The following is a 23,562-nucleotide window of genomic DNA, read 5'->3' on the forward strand; positions in this document are numbered from 1 at the left end:
AGTGAATGGGCAAGAGGGAATGGGTTCAAACAGATAGAAGAAATATCATTTAAACATAGGAAAAAATGTTTTCACCATAAGGGCAATGAAAGCTTGGAACAGGTTGCCCAGAGAGGTAGATTCTCCAGCTGTGGAGATACTCAAAACCTGGCTATACATGATCCTTGGCAATCTGCTGTAGCTGACCCTGCTTTGAGCAGTATGGTTGAGCAGTATGGTCTCCAGAGATCCCTTCCAGCTGTAAAGACTCTGTGGTTCTATGAACTTTGGATGTTGAATTATTTCTTTTTCCACTGCCACATGGAAAAACACTTTAAAGGTTTGAGGATACAAGCTAGTCAGTTACGTATATAAACTTTTTTGAAAATTTAGGAGTAGTACTTTTGCGTAAACAGTTCCATCATAAAAATGAAATACAGAACTTTTGCAAGTGGCCTGATGCTTTAACACCATACCAGTACTGTATTTTCATTCTTTGCATAACATTTTAATCTTTTTACATAAAATAAATTTCCGGTGTGGTGAGGAGTCAGCTCACAAAAATATCATCTCTTCTTTACTTACTGACCTTACTTGGACATCCATTGCAAGTAAACTAATTGTTTTGGGTTCTTTCTCCACGTGCTCTGTAAGAAGTTAAGAATTTCACAGCTGATTCAGAGACTGGCCCATCTGCTCTGGCAGTCTGTCTTTGACTGTGGCAATGGGAGATACTGTTCAAGGAGAGCACAGCTTGGCTAGTCTCTAGGTCCTCTTTCCCTAACATCAGGAATCATTGTTTTGAAATATTGGAGGGTGCATCCCTCTAAATAGAAGGTATCCATTTAAGGATCTGCTGTCTGAACTAATCTAATCCTTTTTTGTGATGTTTCCCAGCATTTTTTGGCTTTGCAGCTGCTGCATGTTAAACTGGTCGTTTCAGAGAATGGTGACTTGAAGATCTCATTCCTGAGCTGTACCTACCAGCAGATACAGTTGTAACTGTTCCAACTGCATTGGTGGTGGTGCTTGTCAGTAAGTTCAAAGTCTTTAAAGAACACTGAAAGGAGATATAGAAATGCAGCAAACTGTTTTGAGGGATTTTTTTTTTTAGCACATGACAAAGTTACAGGACAGCTGTAGTCAAAAAGAAAGATTGTAGCTGTAAACAGTAATTAGAAAAAAGCTTATGGAAGTGCGAAATAAGTATTTGACCTCCTATTTTGCTAAGGTTTATATTCTTTGTATTGTACCACTGGGAAGACTATCAAGAGTGAGCTGTTCACTCCTTTTCAGTTGAGTTAAAAGATGCTTCAGAAGCTCCATACTGGTGTGGAAGAGGGGGATTACATGTGGTAGGCAGAGGTCCTGGTTTTTCTCTTGCACTTATGGGGTTTCTTTCAGTCTAGTCCATTTATGCAGTAGGCTTTGTGCAATGAGCTTTATCAGATATTAGCAAAATATGGTCTGCTTAGACATTGATGCTCTTATGTAGATTAACTTGGCAGTGCTTGCTTTGGAAACCCTAAATAAATACATGGTGGAAGTATGTCTTAAAGGTTTAGCGTACGTTTCCCCTAAGGACTAGCTGAGAGAAGAATACATCAGTTAGAATCTGCTACGTGGTTATTACCCTTGTATGTACCTATCAAATGCCATGGATCCTTGTGGGCATACTTATTTATGGAAATACTGAAGGAATGGTGCAATATGAACATTTTTGTGTTTCTGAATTGCCGAGGTGAGTATCTCCAGAGAGGACGCCTTTAACACCGGAGCGGGGGGAAGCACAGCGTCCAGGAGCCTCAGTTCGGAGCGGCAAGAGCGACCGAGGGAGCCTCAAGTCCTCGGCAGGACTCGCCCAGGAGCCGGCAGCTCAGCTGACGCGAGCAGCTGCCTCACAGGGGGCGGCGCCAGGAGTGACGGCACCAGCCCTCAGTGGGGAAAAACCCACCCCAGGGAGCGCGAGCGATCAGGAGCGCGGCGAACAGGGCGTGGCACGTCAGTCGGGGCGTGGCGCGGCAGCTGGCGCAGGCAGGGCGAGCGGGCAGCGAGCGGGATGGTGAGCACTCGCCTCAGGAGCAGGGCCCGCCCTGGCAGCTCTGCCCCGGCGGTGGCCAGCGTAGGCACCCAGACAGAGCCGATGAGAGGGGAGGCTGCGGCGCAGACGTCGGAGTGTAGAAAGTGCCTCGACTGGTCTCTTGAGGCGAGGGTGCACAATGGACAGGGCTGCACTCGGTGCGCCCTGGTGGAGGTCCTCCTGCAGCAGGTGGCTGAGCTGCGGGAGGCTGTTGGAGAGCTAAAAGATGCCAGGGAAGCTGAGAGGAAGCTGGGCTGCTTGCTCCAGGCCCAAGCTGTGCAGGGGCCGCAAACGTCCAGCACTGCTCATATAGGAAAGAAGGAGGGCAGCAACCCAGGAAGCTGGGAATTAGTCACGAGAAAAACTATCAAAAAAAGGAGGAAGAGGACAATTAACGACAAGGGGCTTCTTCCTAAATCTGATGTCCCCACCCAGAACTGCTTCGCAGTTCTGCAGGGGGCTAATGAGAAAGCACCCACCACACCTAATGAGCATCCTGCTGATGCACCAGTGAAGAGGATCGCTACTGGTGCCTCCAGGAAAAAGAGGAGGGTCATAGTAGTAGGGGACTCTACTTTGAAAGGCTGGTCAAGAAAGGTTTAAACTAGATGTGTTGGGGGAGGGGAGCATTGATCCATCCCAACACTCCTGGTCAGTTGCCAGCACCTCTAATAAGTGCTTGGAGCGATGTAGAGATGTTCCAGCTGCCCCAGCCATCGAGTTGGCTGCATTTGGAGCTCGGCTAAGGTGCCTCTATACAAATGCCCGTAGTATGGGGAGCAAGCAAGAGGAATTAGAGATGTGTGCAAGGCTACGGGAATATGATGTCATTGGTATCACAGAAACATGGTGGGATGGCTCCTATGACTGGAGTGTCGGAATGGAAGGTTACAGGCTGTTTAGAAAAGACAGGCCAGGCAGACGGGGAGGGGGCGTTGCTATCTATGTCAGTGATAGGCTAGAGAGTATGGAACTCCGTCTGGGGACGGGTGATGAGGTAACAGAGTGTTTGTGGGTCAGGATCAAAGGGAAAACAGCAATGGGGGACATTACGGTGGGGATCTGTTACAGGCCGCCTGATCAAGAGGGCTCTGTGGATGAAGCGCTCTACAGACAGATAGGAGCAGCCTCACGCTTGCAGGCCCTTGTCCTCATGGGGGACTTCAACTATCCTGACATCTGTTGGAGGGACGGTACGGCCTGGCACAAGCAATCCAGGAGGTTCCTCAACTGTGTGGAAGACAACTTCCTCTTTCAAGCAATAGAGGAGCCGACGAGGAGAGGTGCCATGCTGGACCTTGTGCTCACCAACAGGGAGGGACTGGTTGGAAATGTAACGCTCCAGGGCAGCCTTGGCTCTAGTGATCACGAGATGGTTGAGTTTGAGATCCTCAGGAGAGTGAGAAGAGCATGCAGCAAGCTCACTGCCCTGGGCTTCAAGAAAGCAGACTTTGGCCTCTTCAGGAACCTCCTTAGTAAGGTTTCATGGGATACAGTCCTAGAGGGCAGGGGGGCCCAAGACTGCTGGTCGATATTCAAGGATCACCTGCTACGTGCTCAAGAGTGTTGCATCCCCACTAGAAGAAAGTGCAGCAGGAGGGCCGGGAGACCTCCATGGATGGACAAGGAGCTGCTGAGGAAACTTAGAGGGAAGAAAGAAGCTTATAGAAGGTGGAAGCAAGGACAGGCGGCCTGGGAAGAATATAGGAGCATTGCCCGAGAAGCTAGGGACCAGGTTAGGAAAGCTAAGGCCCAGCTAGAATTAAGTTTGGCAAGGGATGTGAAAGATAACAGGAAAGGATTCTATAGATACGTAGCAAATAAAAGACAGACTAGGGACAATGTGGGCCCTCTCCAGAAGCTATCAGGAGAACTGGCTACCATGGATTTGGAGAAGGCTGAGGTTCTTAATGACTTCTTTGCCTCAGTCTTCACCAGCAAATGCTCTGACCACACCACGAAAGTCTTGGAAAGCAAATGCAGGGACTGTGAGAATGAAGACCTTAGGCCCACTGTAGGAGAGGATCAGGTTCGAGACCATCTTAAGAACCTGAACGTGCACAAGTCCATGGGACCTGATGAAATCCATCCGCGGATCCTGAAGGAGCTGGCGAATGAAGTTGCTAAACTACTGTCCATCATATTCGAAAAATCCTGGCAGTCAGGTGAAGTTCCCAATGACTGGAAGAAGGGTAATATAACCCCCATTTTCAAGAAGGGGAAGGTGGAAGACCCAGGGAACTACAGACCAGTCAGTCTCACCTCTGTGCCTGGCAAAATCTTGGAACAGTTTCTCCTGGAAAACATGCTAAGGCACATGAAAAACAACGAGGTGGTTGGTGACAGCCAACATGGCTTCACTAAGAGGAAATCCTGCCTGACCAATTTGGTGGCCTTCTATGATGGAGCCACGGAACTGATGGACAGGGGCAGAGCAGTTGATGTCATCTACCTGGACTTGTGCAAAGCGTTCGACACTGTCCCGCACGACATCCTTGTCTCTAAATTGGAGAGACATCAATTTGATAGATGGACCACTCGGTGGATAAAGAACTGTCTCGATGGCCGCACACAAAGAGTTGTGGGAAATGGCTCGATGTCCAGTTGGAAACCTCTAACGAGTGGTGTCCCTCAGGGATCGGTATTGGGACTGGTCCTGTTCAACATCTTTGTCGGTGACATGGACAGTGGGATTGAGTGCGCCCTCAGCAAGTTTGCCGATGACACCAAGCTGTGTGGTTCGGTTGATAGGCTGGAGGGAAGGGATGCCATCCAGAGGGACCTTGACACGCTTGTGAGGTGGGCCGGTGCCAACCTTATGAAGTTTAACCAAGTCAAGTGTAAGGTCCTACACCTGGGTCGGGGCAATCCCAGGCACTGCTACAGGTTGGGTGGAGAAGAGATTCAGAGCAGCCCTGCAGAAAAGGACTTGGGGGTGTTGGTTGACGAAAAGCTTAACATGAGCCGGCAGTGTGTGCTTGCAGCCCAGAAAGCCAACCGTATCCTGGGCTGCATCAAAAGAAGCGTGACCAGCAGGTCGAAGGAGGTGATCCTGCCCCTCTCCTCTGCTCTCGTGAGACCTCACTTGGAGTACTGTGTATAGTTCTGGTGTCCTCAACATAAAAAGGACATGGAGCTGTTGGAGCGAGTCCAGAGGAGGGCCACGAGGATGATAAGAGGGCTGGAGCACCTCCCGTATGAAGACAGGCTGAGAGAGTTGGGGCTGTTCAGCCTGGAGAAGAGAAGGCTGCGTGGAGACCTCATAGCAGCCTTCCAGTATCTGAAGGGGGTCTACAAGGATGCTGGGGAGGGACTCTTCATCAGGAACTGTGGTGGTAGGACAAGGGGTAATGGGTTCAAACTTGAACAGGGGAAGTTTAGATTAGATATAAGGAAGAAGTTCTTTACAGTGAGGGTGGTGAAGCACTGGAATGGGTTGCCCAGGGAGGTTGTGGGTGCTCCATCCCTGGCGGTGTTCAAGGCCAGGTTGGACAGAGCCTTGGACCACGTGGTTTAGGGCAAGGTGTCCCTGCCCATGGCAGGGGGGTTGGAACTAGATGATCTTAAGGTCCTTTCCAACCGTTACGATTCTATGATTCTAACATAGGTACTGATTTACATACAGGTAGAAAGAGTGCAGAGCTTGTAAATTTTATCTGTAGACCTGCACATACTATCTGCCTGACATTGAATAGAACTTTTCTAATAATTGTTCTTAAGGAAAGATATCTGTAAGTCAGCATCAGGCTTAATGAAGTTAAATTTAAAAATATCTGAAGTTAAAAATATGGAAAGCTTGTGGCAAGATATTAACAGGATTTTATTATGAAATGGTTTTGCTGGGGTTTGTTTGTGTTTCTGGCTGGAGGATTGCTTGGGTGTCCGAAACACTGCAGCAAAGGTTGGAGTTGTATCAGTGAAGTATGTATGAGGTTCTAGATTAAACAGAAGTGTATGGGTAAGTTTATTGGTCTTTTTACACTGAGTCTTTTTATACACTAAGTGTGTGTATAAATGCTCCTCTTCAAATAGTCTTACATCAATGCTGCCCTATAAAGGCACGTATAATTTAAGTTAAACTAGTTCTCTGTAATAAGTTGCTATCTGAAAACCAGTAACAAGGTGTTTATTTGTTGTTAGGAGGCTTTTTGTTTGGTTGGTTGTTTTTTATTGTTGTTGGTTATTTGCTTTGGTTTGGTTTTAATCTGCAGATTTATTATGTGTCAGTGGCTTGAAGAAACATCATTAGCGAAGAAAGGCATGCTTATGTATAAATTAGATCACTGAGGTACGTTTGGGTCTTTTTCCAGTTTAAAGGCCTAAAGGATTTAAGCAGTAAGAATTATGTGCTGCTTTTAACTGCGGGTTTGCCTACGGTAGCAGATGTTCCTTCCCAAAAGGCCTGAAATAGTAGAGTTTGAGTAAGATAACAGAAGATGAAGGGTTTTTTAACAGATGAAAAGCTAAGTGCTCTCTAGAGTTTCTTTATTTCTTCTTCTTCTTCTTTCTTTCTTTAAACAGACTACTTCAGCAGGTAACTTCTTGGACGTTCTTCCTTTGTTTCAAAGTTTGTTGTGGATGAAGTGCTTTGCAGTGAAAGGAAGCCAAATCGGAGTAACAAATTCTCATGTTAAACTTGTTACAGAATTTAACCAAACAACAAAAACAAATCACGGGATTAGGCCTTGGTTGAGAGTTTAGACCATTATTTACACCACAGAAGCATTAAATGTTGAGTACTGCCTGGAGGGGCTGGTAGTTTAAGCACAAGAATTTTGTATGTTATCTGAAGGTATCACCTGCAGCTTGTCTGGTTCTGTTTTATCCTATTGACAATACCAATGAGAGGGGTATGATGAGTCTGCCACAAGGACGCCAAGTTGAAGTTCACTGCCTACATATTTTTAACTTATTCAAAAATAGAAAGCATATGGTTAAATTAAACATGAGGGTTTGCTTATTATAATCTGTACTCACTTTATTCTCACAGTAGAAAAAATATCTATGTAAACCGTTGCTTTTCTTGTGAAGCCACGAGGAATGCTGTGGTTTATGGTAAGATTAGGCATGAGTTTAGGAGGAGGTGAGCAGAGCAGTTACAGAGGCCTGGGTTGTGGTGAACCTGGTTCTCGCGTGCCTAGTCTGTCCACATCCTATGAACAAGAGATGGAAATTATTCTTGGCTTGCTCAGCCCTCCCTCTTCAGAGTTCTCCAGAGCTTTTCCGAAAGCTGGATCCATGTTTGTACCTAACCAAAGTGAAACGGAGTCTATGTCAGACCTTCCTCCTAATCCTAAAATGGACCTGTATGTCTCCTAAATCAGATTAGCCGAGGTGGTTCAGATGTGAGTAGGAAAGGTGAGTGAGAAGTGAAGGTGTAGGACACGGTGAAACAGGAGAACAAGAGATGGAAGTACTCCATGACTAACGTATGATAGCAAGGGTGCTGGTTTACTCCTGTTAATGGTAGAGGTTGTGGGTTTCTGAAGAGTGAGGGATTAGCAGTAACAATATATTCCTGTCGGGTGTTTGCGCTCAATTTGTAGGTGATGTTTCACACATTTTAAGGCCTGTGTGGATGTACCAGTTATAAACTCTAATCCATTAAAATGTAAGTGTCAAATTGATACTAATATGCACCAATAAGTTCTTCAAAAAGAATGAAGCATAATAATAGGTGATGAATGAGCCTTCACTCGTATTGACAACTACAATTGTTTTGATTGTTTATTATACTTCATAAGATACTGTTGTATTTTTTAATGTAATCAAGTACCATTGATAGATTGTCACTCTGCCATTCTTACTAGATCCTGCTGGATAGAACAGCAACTTTCATATTCATGTGCTCAGCATGCATGCATTTCTGTTAGAGTCCCTAAGTGTGCTGTGAGAATAAAAACCCCAATACCTATTCTTTGCACTTTGGGGAGAGGGAATCAAACTTCTAACAACATTGAAAAAAGATTTATGCTACATTTTTAATGGTCATAGTAAATTTAGAGAGCACACTGTAGCTCACCAGTGCCAAGTATCACATGTCACTGGTGAGCCAGTGCTCTTGCGTTTTTTGTTTGCAAGGCCAGAAGATGTAGTTTTGGTGGGTTGAAAATAGGAGTGTTGAGTACAAAGCAGGTTAAATCTTAAGAGTTTCATAATTCAGTCCTGTCTGTTGTGGCCCTTTCTAGCATGGCCTGTTTATTTCATTTCTGTCTAGTGCAGCCCCTTAGCCTGTTTCCTAAGCTGCCTAGATTCACTTCTTACATAGGACATAGTGAAACAGGAGAACAAGAGATGGAAAATGGAGGCAGCAGCTCCTGCCTGCAGAATAGCATCCAGGAGCCCAGCTGTCCTTACCAACACCACTTGCCAGCCTCTGCAAACCAGCAAGGTTTTGTACTCTTTGCTCAGCAGGAAAGAGCTCTTGCTGCAGTTAACCCAGCCTGCTCTTTGGCCAACCTCTGCAGGCTGTGTAGAGCCACTGTGCTCCTAGCTGCGTGGCACAGCAGAGGTAGGGCCACTGCTGCCTGTCAGCCACCCAGAGTCAGCAAGGGCAGCCATACTCTGGCTTGTATGTCTCTAGTTCACATTCATGAGGATGTTTACTTCTTTGTATAGGTTCAAGGTGCAAGTTTCCGGGGTTGGAAGGAAGTGACATCTATGTTCAATAAAGATGATGAACAGCAATTGCTAGCAGGATGCAAGTCTCCAAAATCCAAAGGGTGAGTAAAACCAATTGGTCTCTCTGCTATTAAAATACAGAAACTGGAAGAGGAAATAGCTGCATAAAATAGTTAAGATAGACACTGAGAACAAGTAGTGTTCAACTCCTGGAAGTTAAGTCGCAGAGCAGGATTTATGTGCATTTCAAAATTACATGTCTGTTAAGCTTACAATGAGTAAGGCATGCTGTGTTAGGAAAGGATGGATATTGTTGATAATGTTTTTAGGTCTGTCAGGAAGAAAAGGGAATGTAGCTGCATAATAATCTTTTACTGTAGAAAAGGAATACAGGTTTCTGAGTAAAAGGGTCATAACCTCCCTCTCTCTTTTTAAGGATTAATTCTGGTGGGTTTACAGATCCCTTTTTTTTTCATGCTTCTTATTTTGAAGTCTTGCCTACACCTAAAAAGGTTAAATGGAGTAGCTATACCAGGATCTGCACATGTTCCCTGTTGGAGCTGGGGTGTTTACTTGAAACAGTTCTGCTGCTGATAGAGCTGTTCTACAGCACAGACCTCTTCCCAGGACAGAATGTTTTGCTGTTACAAGGATAGGTAGGCTTTACCTACATATGCTACCTAATTACCTTGGTTACAAAGAGGAAAAAAATGTGCCACTTATCAATATAGCTGTTCCAGCCAAATACTGGCTTTGGTAAGACTTGCTGTAGTTTTTTTTTGTTTTTTTTTTTTGTTTGAAATATACGTATTTCAGAGTGCAAGTGGATACATGCACATGCAGGGGAGTGTGTGTATAAACAAATTAGAATGTAAATACATACATTTCCATTTCCCCTTGAACCTGTTCAATAAAACTTCCCAGAAGTTCCCAGCTACTGTCCCTTACAATGCTATGAATGTTACTAAGATGCTAAGCTGCTGTAAGGGTCTTTTGCAATTGATGCTGAATATAAGAATCAAGTAACCCAAAGAAGACAGCAGAAATATGAAACAGAGTTACCACAAATGTGGAAAACTGTTTTAGCATTACTATGAAAACTGCCTGTATTTTAAGGTTGGGGGTATTTTCCTATAACTGTATACCAGGACTTTTACTTTACTTTTAAAGAAAAATAGAACTTTCCGTGTATGGTACTCACAAAATATGAGAAAAGCATCCAGAGTCTGTGACTGGCTTTAGCAAGATGGAAATTCTGAATAATCCTGAATTCAAAATTCAGTAAAGGAGAAATAATTTTAAAGGTATTGGTTCAGTTGCTTCTATTTAAAAATGATAGCATCAAGCTTTCATTAATGGAAAAAAGCTCTTTTAATAGAAATATTTAAAATACTTCAGTGGTGGTTTTATTTGTGGCTGAGGCATTTATATGCTAGCAGCAGGTAATGCTTTCAATTTGCTGTTTAGCTCATTGAACCCTGAAGGTTGTGTGTTTCACCGCTTTCCGCCTTTCCCTGTGGTCCGTTATTTGATTACCTACATAATCCTGCATATCAACTTATGGATAAACATTTTGCCTTCTGTATTTTAAATACTCCACGCTGCAGATATGAAATAATTCAGATTGAATCTTCTTAATGGGATAAGAAATGTAATAATATAAGTAGCATTTCAAATATCTCTTTGAGAGAGAAATTGCAAAAAAGGCTGTTTTTTCTTGGTTTTGGGAGGGGAATTTTGGGAGTTCTTACCAGAAATATGACACAGCTGTTTTCAAAATATTGTGCAGATCCTTATGGAAAAAATGCTGGTATCTTTAAAGTTTTAATACTGTGTACATCAGCTGTTTTAGGGTATAAGGTTTGACTGGCAAGGTGATAACAGATATATGAAACTGAGGAACATAGCAGTTGTTAAAGCTGGTGGTAGACAAAACATTTTCATATTCCTTCTACTATCCTACCTCTGGGTTTGGTTTGGGGTTGTTGGGTTGTTTTTTTTTAGTTAAAGTCCTAAATTGTTCTACTGCATACTGAAATACTTCAGACATTTCCAAAGGCAGTTCTTGGTAATTCATCCTGTGGTGGTGGGGAATAAGTTCTTTTATAATAGGAAACAGCCATACTCAGGCCACTTCTGATTTATCACTGTAAGATTCTACTGTGTTTAGGCTTACATATATATGAGGGTGTTTTCCCTGAAGTTGACAGTAATGAATGTGCTGTCATAGGCTGAGTGATTAGTGTTCCTTACTGTAAAACATAATAAATCAATCAAATGTTTATTAATAACTATTACATGCATTGTTAAATGAAGACATTAATCACCTCATCATTGTTACTTTCTAGAACAAACCTAAAGTTAAAGGAAGAAATGAAGTCTGAAAAGAAGCCAGGTTTTTGGGACAGTTTGGTGATAAAGCAGAATGTCCCATCTAGGAAACCAGATGAGATTGAGGGATGGGAACCACCGCAGATTACCACTGCTGACTCTACCAGTGATGCAGCAACTGCTTTAAGTGACTATACAGCCTGGTCAGGCTGGGAAGATGAAACCAAAGGCTCCACAAAATACACAAACCTGGCCAGCTCAGGAAACAGTTCCAGGTGGAGTATCAAATCAGCTGGCAAGCTGGTTAGTATTAGACGTCAAAGCAAAGGTAACCTTACAGACAACTGGGAAGAACTAGAATGATACTGGTAATGTGAAATACTTTATAGATAAGAAAAGGGTTCCATGATTTACTCGTATGTTTAAACCAAAATCAAATCTGCTCAATATTGCACCTTTATACAGTACTTTATTTTACTCAGATTGTTACAAATTTTTGCTCACCTGATAGTAAATTTTCTTATTACATTGTTAAATAGCTATGTTTTCCACACTGAAGAAAAGTAGAGAATCTATTTTGTGCCTATATTTCACATTCAGACTCTGCAGTATGTTGGATTGTTGGTTTTACCAAAAAAAAAAAAAATAAAAAAAATGTAATTCCTTAGTGAATGTATACACTGGTTGTAAATTTGACTGCCTTATGTAGGAGCTTCTACTGGCTTGAGGTCCTGGGTTTTTTCTGGTATTCGAGGGCCACTCAAAATTTTAGTTTTGATGCTGTCCCTTTTTAACTAAGAATACTGATCTATCACTTGCAGGGGGAATGCTTATACTTAGACTGTATAGTAGACTGTTTTCCAAATCTTCAGCCTCAGCATATGCTTCAGGTTGTGCACACAAGATGCTCAACTGTCACAATGTGCTATACTGTGTATGAAATGGGAAAATACTATTCTAATGTTATTCCTTCCATCACAGGATCTTCACCAATAGTCAGGTCATATGGGTCTTCCAGAGGTTTGTTTTGGTGTTTTTGTTTTGATATTGAATGTTGTTGGACCAAGCTAAGCTGCTTACTTTTTAAAATGCATGTTATGCCAAAAATGATTGAAAATTTGGAAAGCAGCAGTGAGTAGAGTATAAGAAGATCTCGATATTCAGTATCTGTAGTCCTGAATCTAGGGATAAGTTGCTTCTTATGGAGAGCTTATGTTTTCATTTTTACAGTAGCTGATCCTTGTGCTACAAACAACTTTCTTGTTTTGTACTGTGCTGTTCCTTCCCGCCCTGCTCCATAAGCAGTGATTGAATTATACTCTGGTGTTTTCAGGGTAACTGAGTAACTGAGCCATTGCTACTATGTGCATGCACACAACTGCCGAAGCATTGTTGTTATAAAGCTCTGTCTTGTTAGCTACTGATACTTTATTTTTTTTGGTAAAAGAAGGAGAAGTGTTAAACTTGAGGTTTGAAATGTATATAAGAATACTAAAAGTGCCTCTTTCTAGCATATTGTCTCTCATTAGCAGTGTGGCTGATGCCAGATCCAAAGTTGGTTTCCATTTTGTTTATATCCTATATAAATACTACTTTGACATTTATGGAAAAAAAATCAAACCAAAAGTTTCATAAGAAATGATCAGCAGGCCTTTTCTCTCCTGATTGTTAAACTGGTGTAACAGAACTGAAAACTTGTTGACTGCCTAGCAATGGGGCCAGTGCGGTCGGAAGATCAGGTTAGCATTTCAGAGAAAATCAGCATTTTTCGGGAAAGCATATACCTTTATATAATGGATGTCTTGTTACATGTATTTTTGCAAGAAGCTTACGCTGATGAAAAGGGATGCATGCAATTTTCTTCTGAGCTTGTACCTTGTTTCTGTTTCCGCCACATTACTCCTTTCTTAGCTGTCTTTCTCCTCTCTCTTCCAATTCATATCTAGTTTTCCAGCTTGCAGTTCCTGCATAGCTATTTTTTGGAGATTCCTGTTGAGATGTGCCTGGAGGGAAACGGTAGCCAAATGTTTTTGTTTTTGTTATTTTTTCTGGTATTGGTAGGATGTTAAAAGACATTGTTCTTAAGTTTATGTAAAGGAACATCAGTGTTCTGTGCTGCAAAACAGGATCTTGTAACTGGCAAATGGATTTCTAAAATTGGCATTATGTATTAAAAAAATACTAATAGAGAAGAAAGGGGTAGCATTTATCTCGCATCATTTAGTCTGTGAGTAAACTCTGTAGTTGCCTTTGGCAAGTACGTATGCTGAGGTTAATTATAGGAAGGAATTAGTATTCTTGGGTAAAGTATGCTGCATTTTATAGTTTATGGAATACCCTCTAAGGCATGAGTTAGTATTTAGTTTGATTGTTGGTGCTGACGTAAAAGAACAGAAAAAAGTCTGCTAACAGCCCTCAATATTTTGCTCTCAAAGATGGGCTGAGAACTTTTAATTTCCCTCCTGAAGAAACTATTTATACTGTGACCGGTAAAAGTTTTGCCTTGCACATTATACTGTTAAGTGCCTGTTTCTCACCTTGATGATGTGTTTGATGCACAGCAACATTTTTCAGTTTATTTTTAAATTGATATGATAAAGAATATGATCAGAAAGCTGAAACCTGGTGTAAAACAAAATGGCATCCAAGTGGGAAATCGAGATACGTAAAGTTAGTTTAGCTCCTAGTGCTGAACATTTTGGTGTGCTTTTTAAGTGAGATTTTCTCAGAAAAAACCATTCTAAGGATGAACATTATAAAATTTAATATAATTTATTGTTATGCTTTAATAATGTATTTGTCTGTTGAGAACTCACAGGTGTGAGCTTTCCTTTTCTTATGTTTATAAACGTGTCTGAATTTTCAGAAGGGGGTCCTCTTTCTTTTACCTCCTTTAGATGCTTAACTTGTTACACATTTATGGGTTTAAGCTGTACACACTCCATCTGTGGATTAAGTGTAGAATATGTCCCTTAATATTTGTTTTGAAATTACATTTCAATCTTTGTGAAATGGTTTAGAAGAAGGTAGCATTAAGACTGTATGATAAGATTGCACAAAACAAAATATAGTTTATATTGCTTTCTCGTAGCCAATCTGCATGATTGTTGGCGTGGTTTTAACGGGAATTAAAAGCTTCGTGTGGCTGTAACTAGTCACTTAACTCTAAGCAAAGTTCTTTCTGAGTATTTTTATTTATTAGCATCATTTGCAAAAAGAAAAGTAGTATTTTCCATATGAATAAAGATTTAGTTTGAACTGAAATGCCTTATTCTTTGCTTATTTTTTTGTCACATTTTATTTGTCATATGAATCTGTTTCCATCTGCATAGATGTTACTTGCATCGTTGTAGAATACAGCCAAGGAAATAATAGCTATGTCTGTCCAAATCATGCTGTCTCAGAAGCTGCAGCATCCTACACTTTAAGCATCACGCACTGCTTTCACAGTGGGAAGAATTCATTGGTTTTGACAAACTGCAAATATTTTGTTTAACTGGTATTTATTGGTTTAAACTTTACTCTTATTTTTGTTTAATTTATTGGCTGCTATGAAAGCTTGGGCAGAGCTGCATTCCTTCCCTAAAGATTTCACCAGTTACATGTAAACTGGAAGACCTGGAATGCTTTTGCATATACGGGCCCCATAAGGAGGTGAGACCTGCACGTCCTGGGCTGTGACAAAAGTGAGATGCAGCCCTGTTACCAGTCAAGCGCTACAGACAGAAGCGTACTGTCTGCTTCTAGCTCTTCCGCTGTAGTCTGCTGGCTTTCTTGTTGTCCAAATAGACTTAGCAGGGAACATTTAGGCAAAATGTTTCTTACCAGATTGTGTGAACTGTGTCTCTGGCAGTGTTCAGGGCCAGGCTGGACCGGGCTTTGAGCAACCTGATGTAGTGGAAGGTGTCCCTGCCCATGGCAGGGCGTTGGAACTAGATGAGCTTTAAGATCCCTTCCAGGCCAAACCAGTCTGATTCTTATTGGTTTTTACTTTTTTCCCCTTGAGTGCTCCATAGTTGGTTTCTGAGGTACCCAGGAAATGAAACCAGCACTATGAAGAAGAAAAATAATTTCCTACAACGCTTAAGTTGCTGGTGCTAGTTTGCAAAGGTGTGTATCATTAGATGTCCGTCTGTGTCTCCCAACTTCTTGTAGCATGGCTGCTCTGCACCATACCAGACAGGGAATCAGACAGCTAGGCAAAGAATACAGTTTAGAAATTGAAAGGAGAGAGTTGCATTTATTGTAAGTGCAACCAGCATAATAGCAGGAAAAAATGCTGCTTTCATAGTTGCAAAATATTAATAGAGTATGAAAACAACCAGAAAATAGGGGCATAAATAATAGAAGATTACATGAAATATATAATTAATAGTGAACAAAAGTGTAAGAAGAAGATGGTTTTTCATAGGATATTTACTAAATCTTAGCACTAGTACTGAATAAAGGAATACCTGCTCCGTATTTGGGAAGAAAATTTTCCTACTCTGTCTAGTATTTACTAAAAGATGCAAGAAAGCAACTATGATCTTTTCAGGTCCATAATAATCTGGTAAAAGCTTGGCTGGCACTTCAATTTTTATGCTCTTGAGACCCAGATTACACTAGTGAAAGCTTAATAACATGTTTTGAGCTGTGAGTTTGCTATTGGAAAAGAAAAAGCATTACTCTCTGCAGAGAAAAACACACAGCTGTATTTTGTAAGATAAGTTTGTCCACCACTGAAAATAATCAGTGATATTTTGCTTTCTAGTTGCTCTAGCCCCTTGTACTGAGAAGACTAAATAGTTGAGTTTAAATAATTTTTCTGAGAATTGGCTGGTTTAATTATTTGAGGTTATGTAGTAAACCAGCTCATGATTTGATACAGAACCATTCCTTTAAGTTAGCGATGTCTTCTGGCCTATCTTAGCTTGTACCTCTGTCCTTGAAACATAGAATCATAGGATGGTTTGGATTGGAAAGGGCCTTAAGATCATCTAGTTCCAACCCCCCTGCCATGGGCAGGGATGCCTCTCATCAGACCGGGTTGCTCGAAGTTCCATCAAACCCGGCCTTTAACACTGCCAGGGATGAGACATCCACAGCTTTGTTGGGCAACCCATTCCAGTGCCTCACCACCCTCACAGTGAAGAGCTTCTTCCTTATCTCCAACCTGAACTTCCCCTGTTCAAGTTTGAACCCATTACCCCTTGTCCTACCACTACAGTCCTTGATGAAGAGTTCCTCTCCAGCATCCTTGTGGGCCCCCTTCAGATACTGGAAGGCTGCTATGAGGTCTCCACGCAGCCTTCTCTTCTCCAGGCTGAACAGCCCCAACTCTCTCAGCCTATCTTCATATGGGAGGTGCTCCAGCCCCCTTATCATCCTCGTGGCCCTGCTCTGGACTTGCTCCAACAGCTCCATATCAAACCCCCAAATGCTGTTGTCTTTAACAACTTGTTTATCCAGGAGCCTTGTGATTCTCCACAAGATCACGCTGCAAAATGCTTCTGGTATTGGAGCAGCAGAGAAAACACTGTGGTGTGTGTGTGTCTGTGCACACAAGGGGGAGACTCATGTATCCAGAGTCTAAGTAAGTACTGTACTTGGGATGTTACTATTTTTTTGCTGCTAAGGCATTCTTATGTGCAAAATAGTTAATATTAATTACTCTTTGCTTTGTTTTTTGTACTTGTCTCGTTTGTTAGCTTTTCCTGAGTCACATAGGCAGACATCCTCTCCAATGTACATAAGGACCTAATCTTTGCTGTTCCTCTCATGATGGACACCTACTCTGAGGCAGGCTTGCCTTCAGTTTAATGCCTGCAAACAGTTTATCTTTTGAACATTTGACAGGACAAACAAAGGAAAACAAAGTCAAGCATCATTTCCCATTAGGAAGTAAACTATTGTTTGATAGGATGGAGCACAAGGTTCCCAGAGTCATACTACACATATAGGAATGCTGTACACAGGGTTATGTTGAAAATAATTAGGGATTTAATGAAATACACTTGCTCTTTTTTTTTGTTTTCTAAACTCGCATGTCTCCTGAAGAAGTGTGCTCCCCTGTCTGCATAGCATGGCTGTGTTGAACCAAAGCGCTGCAGTCGAGGTGGACAGCCTGTTGGCAGTTTCAGCTGCGGTGGAAGATCTGGGCTCCTGACCTGTGGGGTGAGACCCGGCTGCATTGGGGATGAGGGGGGAGGTTTCCAAGAGAAGTGGAAGAAGGGCAGACGGATGTTCTGGCATCAGGGAATGAAGCACAGTATAAAGAGAAGTAAGGAGTTCAGAACATCTGAGTGTGTTCCTGGGGAGGTAGTGTTAATATCTACTATTAGGCTGGGGGTTTAGTTGTTTAGAGAATCAGAACAAACACACAGCTAGTCCCCTTTCCTAGTGTTTTTTCTTGGTTATCCTATCTAAGAACAGGAATTTTGGCTGTGATGAGCAATTGGAAAGAATGTGCCCTGTGCAGAGGTACAAAATGAAGGGTTTGGATGCCTCTAACCTTGGTGCTCTCTAACTAACTCCCAGCAAGCACTTCTCCATATCTATTCCATGCTACTATGCCTATAAATTAAACTTTATTGATCAGAAATTTAGCAGGTAAGTGCAGGTGGTAGAAGACTGCCTTTAAACATAGGATTAGTAGGTCAGCTTGCAGCAAGAACTTAAGTGGTGGTGGGATTAAACTGTTGAAGTTTAAGCTGAACTAAACAGCTCTGACCAGTATCCTGCTTCTTCAAAGACTACTCTCAGCCACCTCCCCTTCTCTGCTCTCTCACCACGTTCCTGAGATCTTTGAGGACTTTCTCCATCTTTCCCTGTCTTCCCTAAAATCCCTGATGATTCCCCATTAGTGCCAGGGCTTTTTTTTTTTCTCTTTAGAGGAGAAATTACATGCTAGAGGTTGATTTTGTTTGTCTGTTTTATTACCTCTAAGCCTGTAAATCTGGAAGTTTAAACATCACTTGGAAGTTGCCCATTTTGGAATGGGTGAGACCTGCCCCAGGCTTGCTCTTTCGAGCACTCAGAAGCTGTGCAAAGGGGCCTCACAGACTTATCCTCACAATACATGTGGGAGCCTATTACAGCTAATACTGTAATTTAACAACCATTTCCAAATATTTGATACTGTTTGTTTGCCTTATTTAATGGTGGTATCTTTCTACTGAATTGGCAACCTTACCTTACTCTCATGCCCACCATATGGAAGAGGAAAATTTCTCTTCATCAGAACCACTTACTGGGAAAAGGGGAGGTCGGGCTGTAGTCCCACCTCCTAGAGACACATGCTGGAGTACTTGCACATGGTCAGATGCTGCCACACAGCTGGGCAGCCGCTGCCTGCAGTTGGCTGTGATGCCCTGACCCTTTGCTTCTCTTAGGTGAGTACCCAAACATCAAATAGTGACTGAGGACTGGAGAAAATTAAGTACTACATGGGAGTGGCATAGGTTAAGCTGAAAAGCCTGAGGAAGAATGGTTCCATGAAAATTATCCCTAGAAATAGTAATTTCTCACTTCAGTTGGATTGGCAACTTGAACTGACTGGGTGACCCTGCAAGTGCTGTAAGAGAGCATACCTGTCTGCCTTTGCGTGTAACAGCCAGCACACAGGAGGCCAGAGTGGAGGTTTTACTTTAAGGCATAACCCTTCTCATGGGTTACAACAAACACTTTAGGTTACATGAGTAAGTGCTGGTGTAAAGGGTTGTCAAATTATGCTCTTTAATACAAGTGAGGCATTAACAAGAGTATTGTCCTGAAGAGATAAAAAAAAAATAAATCCAACAACATGACTTACTTAGGTGGCATGATTAAAATCTATCTTGTATGCATCCAATGACTTCACACCATGTAGTCACTTTTAATCAAGCTCTGGTTGTTTGTTTGCCTAACCTAAGAAATATATTCACTAAATAGTTAAGTAAGTAGCTTGTGGACCTACTCCCAAAGCTCATTTTTGCCAAGTGTTAAAAGCTTATAACAGCGCTTATGACAGTGTGATTCTGCACTCAAAGTCTTTCAGATTAAAAATAAATTGTAATAGCCCTGCCCTGAAATGCTCCTTGGTATGTGTGCACGTTTTTTCTCCCCCCTTTTTTTTTTGATGGGGAAGAAAGGTATCAAAGGTATCTTGCTGGCTTTCAGACCTGGGCACCCTGGTGAACACCACTAGGCTCTTAACACAAATAGGTTAATGGCATCCTGGGCTGCATCAGGAGGTAGAGGGAGATGATCCTGACTTTAGAACCTTTCTTTAAAGCTCTCAAAGATAGATAGCAGGTAGCATCAACATAGGTAATACAGGAAGTTTCATCCAGGGTAGCAAAACTGTAACCACATTAAAGGAGTGATTAATGGATGCCAGCCATCACCATCCATTGTGGAGGTTACCTGGGTCATGCAGGGTCACGTAGCCAGGAAAGCAAGCCTACAACCATTACATTAGGTAAATAAATGGGGTGCAAATCATTGTTGAAGAGCTGCTGGTTCCTTACCAAATCCAGTGGCTACCATGGTGCTTAGGAAAGTACAGCATGTAGCGGTGTTCTCAATAACCAGGAGTAAGAATGGATGTCATTAGCTCCACACCTGATCATTACTATAGCCATAGCAGGAAGTGAAAAACCCTGTATTGAAAAATCCACCAATGGGTAAGGTTGTAGTTTCTGCTCCTGAGGGAATAAATATTTTCCTTCTCTTGCACAGCCTAGTAACAGCCCAGCTATCCTATGTAAAAAAGTGCTAACTCAACCAATCGCTACACAGCGGTCTCACGTGGACTGCTTGTATGCTGCTCATTCCATTCCCAGTTACTACAGATCTTACCCATTCAAATTGATTCATCTCTATGCACAGGAAGCTTCTAGGAATAATAGATAAAAACGTGATTTATTACACTGTACAAAACTGGATTCAGAACACGCAAGTGCAGAATATAGTACATGATTTATTTTTTCTGTAAATTACATATTATTTGTTAAGTTTCATTGACAAACCCAAAACTTCCCTAATTTTTCCTTTACCTGCCCAGAGCCAAGCAATTAATTTTGTTCTACAGGATAGAAGAAGATAGCTTCCTGGAGAATTTATCATCTGATTAACTTGGCCAAAGCTGCTTCAGGTCAGACTGACACTCAGGGTTTCCCAGAGCTTGTAAAGACTTGTCAGGTTAGAACCTCTGGTGGTATGTCCTGCCAGGGTACCAGTCTAGAAACAAGCAACTCCATTCTCAGTAAATTTCAGTAATATCTTCTTCTTAGAAGATGAATTAATGCAGTTGCATTTGTAGACAAACAATATAAATGAAGGCTGTAGCTACCATAAAAAAAAAAATCACTTTGCAGTAGCCCCAGATCTCGAGTTACACAGGGTGTGCTGAGATAGATTATATGTTTATTAAAGTCCTTAAGAAAAATAAATGCTTTTGCATAATGTATGTACAAAGACTGGTTGATTTCCTTCATTCATACGTCCAATAACAGATACCACCACAGCTATATTTCATTCACTATCTTACAATGATTAAAGCCACCTTGGTAACTGATATATTAAGAATCCAAGAGAATATTGGCGTATTCTTTAATATAGTGCAAATTACATGGAGGTGTTTTGAAAACAGTGGCTTGAAGAAAGAAAGATTAACAAAAAACTCCTCCTTTGGTCCCTGTGAAAGCAGTTCAACTCTTCCATATCATTTTCAAAACTCCCCCACATAATTTTAACCAACTATTAAGGCGCCAAAAGAATGGATTTAAAGTTGAGATTAAAATGGTCTTTCTTGGACTTGAAAAGAAGTCCAAGACGCGTCTCCTTCTCCTCAGCTCTTTTCTACCCAAAAGCAATACACCAAATAAACCTGTCTGATAATTTCCCCCCACATCTTTTTTTGTTTTAAACTACAACAGAACATCACACTTAAATATATTGCACAAAAAGCATAACGCATCCTTCCTGACTCTTCACAAAAATGGCCACAAACACAGGAGAACAGCTACTGAACATCTCAGAATTTGAAGAGATCAATGAAATGCTGAGGAGATACTGGCATGAGACAGGTGTCTGGATCACTGGCTGTGCAGGGGTGTCCCGTATCCTGCAGAATGAAGGAGAAAAAAAGTAAATTCTCTTTCCACACCCACAATCCCCCTCCACTCTCAACTAAAGAAAAAAAGGAAAAATTCATATATAGGCAGTTGCAATTACTTCCACTGGAAACAAACTGATAGCAACTCGCTCTTTTTAAGAATTCACCATATTTGTCTTTAACTGTTTTAGACTAAGTTGTTAAGAAAACAGGCCTTTCCAGTTTGACTGTGGTAGCTTCAGATGCCAGAAAAAAACCACCAACCCCTCTCATCCTACCAGAACCTGAGCCAGAGCACTTGGAGAAACCTCTCTCATTCCCTAGCCATTATTTTTTAATATAAAAAAAAAAAAAAGGAAAAAAAAAAAAACCAAAACAACAAAAAAAGCACAGCTGCTTTGTTGAACCTGAATTATCTGTTTAATGAAAATCTGCAATCAACTGCTACTTCAGGGGGAAAATGAGCTCTGTGCTTTCAAAGCGAAGAGCAGCAGACGCTTCCCAAAAGAACTCCTGAGCAGCATGTTTGAAGTCCCAGTCATGTAAGTTCTGTCTTGCTTGTTTCCTCCCCCCCAACATCTTTCTCCTGTTTCACTTCCACCTTTTCCCCACGTAAAAGCATTGCCTTAAAACAGGTGTTAGCACCCAGGCAAGTTGGGAATACAGAAGACAGACAGGATGGAAAGGATTTGCCATTACAAGTTCACTAAGCCTGCAGTGCTTTCCTTAATATTACAGAAACTTGAATTCAGCACAATTGTCTGATTATTTAGAATTCAAATTCCCCATCGAAAGAAAAGTTCAGTTTTGTACATTATTAGAAAGGACCCTCTAAAGGAAGGAAATGCTAGAGGTGTAATAAGAAGAGGGTCCCACAGAGTTCAGTGCAGAGGTTGAATGCCTGGATCAGTAATGTTAACAAAGCTCAGGAACTGTCCTCCCTGTTCAATTCCTGAGCCTTACAACAACCCCTTTTAAGGGTTTTCTCTCCCTCTTCCACCAGTATTGACGAATTCACCATGTCAGGCAAGAAGACTAGAGTAAATACATGGTAAGTAGATCACAGACCACTGCAGTCTTCATTTCTTTCATTTCCATAGGAAATGAAGTTACATGCAATTCAGTTAATAAAAGAACCTGTAAGTGAAATTGTTTTCTCACTTGGAAACTTACATAAAGAAAGTGCTGTCAAAGATGTCACATTCCTATCCACAGTCTTTGCAACACCAAAATGCACTAGGTGAAACACATTCTAGATACTACTCAGCTTTTTAATAGCTGTATTACCTGCATTGTGCCATTAAGTCTATAGATGACTACATGAAAATATCATGTGGTATCACCTCCTCATCCTCCCACTTTTTAACCTAATTGCTTTAACATCACCTGAGAACCAATTGTTAGATTCATGACAGAGGGAAAAACAAGCAAACAAGAGAACAGACAAATAGATTAAACCCCAGGTAGAACTGCTTTTTTGGGGAAGTTGCAGATGAGAAAGAACAGAAGACTAAGACCAGAAGTGTGAAGCCTGACACCTTCATCTTGAGATGACATCTGCAAGGAAGATTCACCACAGCAGAAAACATGCTCGAAGGTGGTTGCTTATGAACTATCTATTGTCTCCTCTACCATTGCCATGTCAATGTCATTACTTTCCTAGTTTCCAGGGAAAAACACCATCAGAATTAGGATTCTGGGAAAGAAGCTAGGGTTTATCCTCTTTTAGTGCTTGCTTATACTCCCAAACATTTTAGACAGCACTTGTAACACGCTATCTGCTTCACTCTGCACATCACCATAAAAGCACTTCCGAAAGCTATGCTCAGTCAGGAATTACAGGTCCAATAAAAATAAGATCAGTTCTTTGGGGGGTTTAGCTATCAAGAACAACAGCAATTTTACAGTGAAAAAAAATGATAAGGACTGAAAAGAAGTAGCACAACTTTCCTGTAATTACGCCTATTCCTCCTTCCAAGAAAAAATGTTATTTCCCTTGAAATTACATTTAATAAATAGTGTTCAAATCATATTGATTTTCAGTGTACCTACTTAAAGCTAAAATGGAATTCTTCTAAATTAACAAGACCATGCACCAGGAGTGTTTACTGGTAAATGCAGTTGTTGTCCTCCTCAAATTTTATCATAACTGGATACTAAGAAGCTCCCATAACAACTTTGGAGCTATAGTCCTTTGCTGTGTAATCATTTCCACTATTTCTTCATTCATAAAGCAACATTATAATTGCTTCTCCCCACTCACCCAAATCATATGCAGCCTGCTTGGCGAATTGTTTTCCTAAAAGTATGTAGGACTACAGAATTCCAAATGGAATAAAATCAGTTTTAGTACCTTTGCATTAAAGAAAGTTATCTGAGGTTCATGTTATTCTTTTGAGATCTATATACTGAAATACATTAGGGAGTGCAAAGAGAGTTTTTAATACTGAGTGCAGATAAACTGATTTCTCAG

General features: G+C 41.4%; 2 protein-coding genes across 14 annotated transcripts in view; one reads left to right on the plus strand and one right to left on the minus strand.

The window, feature by feature from the left end:
* TDRP (testis development related protein) overlaps window positions 1–14,275 on the plus strand; it is a 31,847-nt gene extending 17,572 nt beyond the window's left edge. Inside the window, exons 3-4 of the mRNA XM_030490580.1 lie at window positions 8,678–8,781; window positions 11,029–14,275. Of these exons, the coding sequence (XP_030346440.1) occupies window positions 8,678–8,781; window positions 11,029–11,374 (450 nt within the window). The 3' untranslated portion in view covers window positions 11,375–14,275. The remainder of the gene's footprint in view (window positions 1–8,677; window positions 8,782–11,028) is intronic.
* A 5,657-nt stretch (window positions 14,276–19,932) lies between these two features.
* The window catches only part of FBXO25 (F-box protein 25), a 37,534-nt gene continuing 33,904 nt past the window's right edge, over window positions 19,933–23,562 (minus strand). For all 13 annotated transcript variants that reach the window (XM_030490084.1, XM_030490091.1, XM_030490089.1 and 10 more), the window contains one exon: window positions 19,933–21,098. In XM_030490084.1, the coding sequence (XP_030345944.1) occupies window positions 21,009–21,098 (90 nt within the window). In that variant the 3' untranslated portion in view covers window positions 19,933–21,008. The remainder of the gene's footprint in view (window positions 21,099–23,562) is intronic.

This window comes from Strigops habroptila, chromosome 6 (assembly GCF_004027225.2).
Source record: "Strigops habroptila isolate Jane chromosome 6, bStrHab1.2.pri, whole genome shotgun sequence".
NCBI lineage: Eukaryota > Metazoa > Chordata > Aves > Psittaciformes > Psittacidae > Strigops > Strigops habroptila.